The 6,000-nt window shown below is 53.9% G+C and overlaps 1 protein-coding gene across 3 annotated transcripts in view; it reads right to left on the reverse strand.

Moving 5' to 3' along the window:
- The window catches only part of Kcnt1 (potassium sodium-activated channel subfamily T member 1), a 56,197-nt gene extending 50,839 nt beyond the window's left edge, over nt 1–5,358 (reverse strand). For 2 of the 3 annotated variants that reach the window (XM_055600232.1, XM_055600229.1), the window contains exon 1: nt 5,249–5,343. In XM_055600232.1, the coding sequence (XP_055456207.1) occupies nt 5,249–5,343 (95 nt within the window). Of the gene's footprint in view, nt 1–5,248 lie in introns of all 3 variants that reach the window. The other variant, XM_055600233.1, reaches the window with a different exon arrangement.
- Between the last annotated feature and the right edge of the window lie 642 nt (nt 5,359–6,000).

A 6,000-nucleotide genomic window follows, 5' to 3' on the forward strand; every position in this document is an offset into this window, starting at 1 on the left:
AACCCTGTAGCTGAGAGTGGAGACATGAGGAAACCAGCCCTGGTCCTGGACAGTGACTGGAGAAGTCTCAACCTATATCTTGCTCAGGACACCTGAGAGTACCTGGAACATTCCAGAATCTTTCAGACTCCATCCTCATTCTTCCTGCTCAAATTAGGCCTTGATTCAATCATATAAAAGACACAAGAGGGTATCCCCAAGGCACACTGACATCCAGGGTTAGCTCCTGGAGTCCAGGGAGCTAGCTCCTCTGACCCAGATGACCCACTTACCTCACCTGAGCAACCCAGCCCAGAGATTAGGTCAGGGCAGCAGCACAAGGCCTGCCCTGCCCGTCAGTCAAGCCTGTGAAGGGCCAGGGAAGCACCCAGATGGCATTTTAAATGCAAGTTCCCATGGGAATCAGCACCACCTGGCGTTTCCCTGGGCTCAGAAGCCTGGGGCAGGAACAGAGGTCAGAAACTCAGTGTGAGCCACTGGAGCAGGAACACTCAACTTGCTCAGGGACCACTGTCTCTGCAATCTGATCCCACCTGTCAGGGCTATCGTCATCCCCTGTGTGTTCTCTGCTATGACAGCTCCCATCTCCTGTCCCATCAGTTCATTTGATGTCTGCTCTTGGCAGGGCATGAGGCAGTGAGTTACCAGCTGGCTAGGTAACTCAAGCCTACTGTGTGATATGGAGGCTCCAGGCCTTTCTGGGGTTCCTAGAGCCCGTGCTCTGGCCTTTCCTTGCTTGCTTCAGTCCTCATTGCCAGTAGATCCCTGTTTCCTTTTTGAGCCCCTTTTGTCATGTTGGACTCTTGGCCAGGCATAACCTCCCACCATAACCCACCCACCATCATCTTGGCTCATGCCAGGAGAGATCTTCCATCCTGCCATCGCCCTTCCCATTTCAGATATCTGATGCCTACTCCTCTCATGTGTGCTAACTTGGGAGCCATAAGGGCTCCTGGTCAGGGCCTAAGAGACCCCCAAAGGAGAACCAGTGGTGTCCCCAGTAACTCCTCCCACCCTAGAGCTACCCTTGAGGACTTCATGCACAAACTCTTGTCCAGTGCCCTCTGAGCACCTGGTGCTGGTTCAAGGTGCAGCTAGCAGGCTACCTGTCCTGGAATGGATGTTGAGAGAGTGGCATGCAAGCAGGGCTGCCAAGCAGAGGTTCATAATGGTAATATTCAGTAGTAGAAACAGAAGTACAGTGAGAGTAGGGATAAGCACAGGGCTTAGGAAGCTGTGGAAGTGGTTGGGATGTGGACCCAGGCTCTGGCCCCGAGGGCAAGCATGTTCAAAAGTGATGGGGAAAGCACTTAGTTGAGCATCCGGCTATCCAAGGCACTTGTCAGGCAGCCCTGATGATCCTAGAGGAGTTCTCCACTCCCAGCTCAGCCTCACTCCATCAGTAGCACTGCCCAGCCCAACTCTACAGTCATTAACAATCTCAGTGAGTAGTTCTGAGTGCAGGCCGTCCCTCGAGGCACCTTTCCTGAATCTCTGCCTCAGAGATTCAGGCCCTGGGTGGAGGGCCTGGATCTCATGAGAAGGCTCCAGCTCAGTCCCCAAAGAGCAGCTTAACCTACTATAGTTCCTGGCAAGCTGGGAAAGGGGGCACAACATGTCCCTGTCTTCAATTGGGGATGCCCCCTGCCCTGGCAACAAAGGCAGTGTCTACCCATTTTTCTGGCTCTGTCAGAAAATACTCAATGCTGTTGCCTCAGAGAAGTGAGCTGTGGTCCACCCATTTTCTGAAAGCTAGGGATAGCACAGATGGGGCCTGCTCTGGCCTGCCATCTGCAGCAGCACCTTGGACCCTGAAGACTTCCCCTCAGGCTTAAACTGAGCAGACTAATCCTGGGACAAACCTGCTTTCATCTGCCTGGAGCTCAGCCAGTGGTCACCTACTGGGTCCCTTCTCCCTGTGGCTGGCTATTCTGAGCAGTGTTGTATTGCCCTGTACATCCAGCGGTGGTGCTGAAGCTGAGTCTCCCTTATAGACCAGGGACAAGACTCTGAGATTCAGACACTCCTTCAACACCATATCCTGATGCTTCTCATGCCATCCTCTTGGGGTCTTCATGCATTTAGAGGGAGGATCTGAGTCTGCATCCCCCAGAACAGAAAACTTGGAGGCATAGTTCCAGGTAGAAAGGGGACCCAACCTCCTTAAGATGCCTGGGCTCCTGGATATGACAGGAGCCACTAAGCTCCCTCTGACTATTGCTCCCCAGAAGATCTCAGGGCTCACACTCAGTGCAGAAGATGAGAGTTTACCCAGGGTTACACGGGCCCCCAATGTGGGTGAGAACTTAACTCTGCCCCTCGTGGCCTGTGTGTAATGCTCAGTGTGCCCAGGCAGGCATGTAGCCTCATATGCCCACATGGGTGGCTGAGAACCTCCCTGTCAAGGCCTCTGAGGCTCTGATGACTCACCGCCAGTGGCTGTATTCCTCTGGATAACAGATAACCACATGGCTCTTCCTAACTGTTTACAGCCTTCCAAGAGTTGGGGTGCAGCTCTCCTCACTTCTGCACTGCAGCTAGCTATGGGGTGAGATGAGGGGGAAGGGAGAGTAGGAGGAGGCTTAGCCTCTAATCTGCACCTGTCTTGTGCTAGGGCAGCACACATGTACTTCAGATGCCCTCTCACTGAGACCACTACCCTGGGCCCTAGGGATTCTATGTTGCACCGTCCTGGCACAAGAGACCATCATCTACAGCCTAAGACCTCACCCCAAGACACTAGCCTGCTACTCCAGAGAACTCCTGAGAGCAGGCAGGGCAGAAAGAATCTTCCTCCCTTTCTATCCAAGATTAAGCACTCCTAGACCCACGGCACAGCTGCCTGGGTCATCGTCACACTTGTGGAGACATGCCCCCCCAAGTCCTATCCTTCACTTTGAGAACCAGTGATGGTGCAGAAGGAAGAGGGTACAGGTATGAGGGATGAAGAGAGAAGTGACAAAGCTCCTCAAGTGGGAGGGATGGCAGGACCTTTAGGCCAGGTTCCAAGCAGCAGGAAGGAACTTTCAACACTTATCCTCCCCACCCTAAGTTTGAAGTCTGTTCAGAGCTGGGTCTGTGTACCCACAGATGCTCTGGGGCAGATCTCAGCCCACAGTTTTCTGTACCACCGGCCTGTGATGAGAACCTGAGGGCTCAGAGGGGCCAGAATCTAGAGGTTATGAGAGACCAGACTCAGTCACTCTCTGCAGCTGATAATGAAGCAGCTCCCACAGACAGATGGTTTTAGAGATAAGGGCGAGACTTGGAAGGGAAGGGAAATCTTTCAGGATGATGGCCATGTTCTGGTTTCTGAGAGTTGAGGGCTGTGCCAGATCTGGTTATGTTCAACTTTACTGTTGGGAAAAAAAAAAAAAAATATATATATATATATATATATATATATATATATATATATATATATATATTTATATATATAATTTTTTTCCCACAATGAAAAGTACTGCACGAAGTGCCACTGACCTGATAGCAGTTTCTTAGCCCCTGGGGCTGAAGACAGCTGTTGCCAGGCAGACTATGGCTGCCACCCTATGGCTGACAACAAAAACCTTCACTCTCCATGCCTGGAAAGAAGGGATGCTGTCTTTCAGTTACATCAACCACAGTCATTGGCATTTGTCCAGCCAGGCCTAGGCACTTTGGGAAGACAGATGCTGTTTCTTACCCAGTGCTGGGAGAATCTTCTGCAGCCGCTATTTCCCAGAATTCATCAAATCTCAGTGGAGCAGGAGCCCAGATGGGAGGGGGTGCTGACTTAAGATGTCAGGCACAGGAAATTAGACTCACAGAAGTCTAAGCCACACCTTGTGAGGGTCCCAGGAGGGTACTACAGATGGCAGGGCCAAGACAACCATCTCTCGAACTGTCTGAGAAGACCTTGCTAACGAGACCACCCACCAGGGCAACCTTGTTGGACAGGTTTGTCTCTTACTGTAGCACTTGGTCCCAAAGCACCTCTAAACCAGGAGCAGTGACACACAACTGCAATCCCAGCACTCCAGGAGCTGAGGTGGGAGGATAATAAATCAAAGCAAGCCTGGGCTACACAGCAAGAGACAAGTGGACAAACGCGCCCGCCTGCACAGGATCCAGACTCCTTGACTGTAATCAGTGAAGACTTGGAACACAACACACACACACACACACACAATCACACACAATCACACACACCACACACACACACACACACATACACACACACACACACACACACGGGGGGGGGGGTCTGTGTGACTGATGGTTCTGAACACCAGAGGACATCTGGCAGGATACAGTTTCTAGAAGGCAAAGCAACCTACTGTCAAGATCATTCTTTGTATGCACGCCAGCTCTGTACACATAGTCCCTACACACTGACCTACTCACAAAAATGATTTCTTTTCCAGTTGTGATTTCAGCAGTTGGTTGTTTTAAGTGCTCAGTGTGTGTCCTGACAATTTGCAGGCTCATGTACTTTCTGTTCTAACTCAAGTAATTACACTGTTTGGGAGAAACGGCATCCCAGCCCAGGGTTGGGGGTGACATAGCCCTGGGAAGGTGACACACAGAAGTTTCTGACCATAAGCCTTCTCTCTCCAGTCAGCCGTTTCAGTCTGCCAGTGTCCTTCACCATCTTTCCTTGCTGATGTAAAAGCGCCTCCCCCGAGGCCGACTGCGAGAACACCAGTGTTTACCCAAGACAGATATTTGGGGAAAAGGCAGAGAGAAAGAGACGTTTCTTCCCAGCTTCCTGCCAAGCCCCGACACTTAACGAGTTATTCCCATAGGCTCATTCTGTTGATCCCTACTTAAAGCACAGAGGAGAATCTGAGGTGAAGGTACGTCATAACACCTCAAAAATGTGACCACGCTGAAATGAGCCTGAAGGACGCTAAGCCCCCTGATGACTGCCTGGCTGGCTGCGGGGCTCCGCGGCGGCGGTCCGGTTCTGGCTGGTCCCCAAACCAGTGGAGCGCTGGGGCTGGGAATGAGAGCGGGAGTGCGCGCGGAGACAGCCAGACCCCTACTCCCCAGCTCCCCGCGCGCAGCTCAGCCTCGGAGCCTGCAAGCTAGCACCGGGGTCCGCGTCCGGCTCCAGGTCCCTGTGGGAAGAGGCGCCCCTGAGCCCAGCCTACCCAAAACTTCTCGCCAGGGAGGCTGGGAAAGTTGAAGAACGCCGTGGCGGCGGCTCGGAAGGGCGGAGAGGGTGCGAGCGAGGCTCAGCACCGCGGACAGCTCTGTCACTTACCTATCGTCGTTCGGGAATGGCTGGTCGCCCAAAAGCAGGTCACGGAATCGGTACCGTGGTGGCAAGGGCAGCACCTCCGTGTCCAGGTCGTTCATTGTGAAGCTGGCGGCGTCCAGGACCACTTCCCCGCGCCGACTTTCCCTACGCAGGGCCGCCTGCAGGCACACGGCAGCGGCCCCTCAGCGCCCGCGTCCTCCTCGGACGCGCGCAGACCCCCGCGAGCCGCTTCCGGGACTCCGCGACCCCCCGCGGGGGCGGGGCGAGCACCTGCAAGGGGCGGGGCTGAGGGCGGGGCTCTGCGGGGGCCGGGCGCCTTCTGTGTCCTCAGGGGCCGCTTGAGGCACTTTTCCCAGGCTGTGTGGAGGCTTGATGGAAGTGGGCATGGCTAACTCTAGAACAGCGTTTTCTTGAAGGTCCCTGGTCTTTCTTTGGTTGGCATGGGAGCCCTCCTCTTCCCTGGACCTGGGCCAGGCAAGCCTCCCCGCCTCCACAGTCGGCTCCAAGGCCAGTTGCTCAGCTTTTCTTCAGGTTCTGGAGCCAAGCATCTCCACCCTCAAGGCGTCCTTGCAACCTCTTGTCACTGCTGGGTGGCAAGAGGCAGTTTCAGAAGAGGCCCTCTAGGGCCAATAAATCAAAACGCATGAAATCCACACCTCTGGGCTTCCCCAGACTCCTGCCCCAACCATGGGAGTAAATGATTCAGCGAGGTGACATGTAGAGTGTAGGGACGGGCAGCCCGTGTACACCAGCCG

Source organism: Psammomys obesus, unplaced genomic scaffold, assembly GCF_907164565.1.
Source record: "Psammomys obesus unplaced genomic scaffold, mPsaObe1.curated_primary_1811, whole genome shotgun sequence".
In the NCBI taxonomy this organism is placed as follows: Eukaryota; Metazoa; Chordata; class Mammalia; order Rodentia; family Muridae; genus Psammomys; species Psammomys obesus.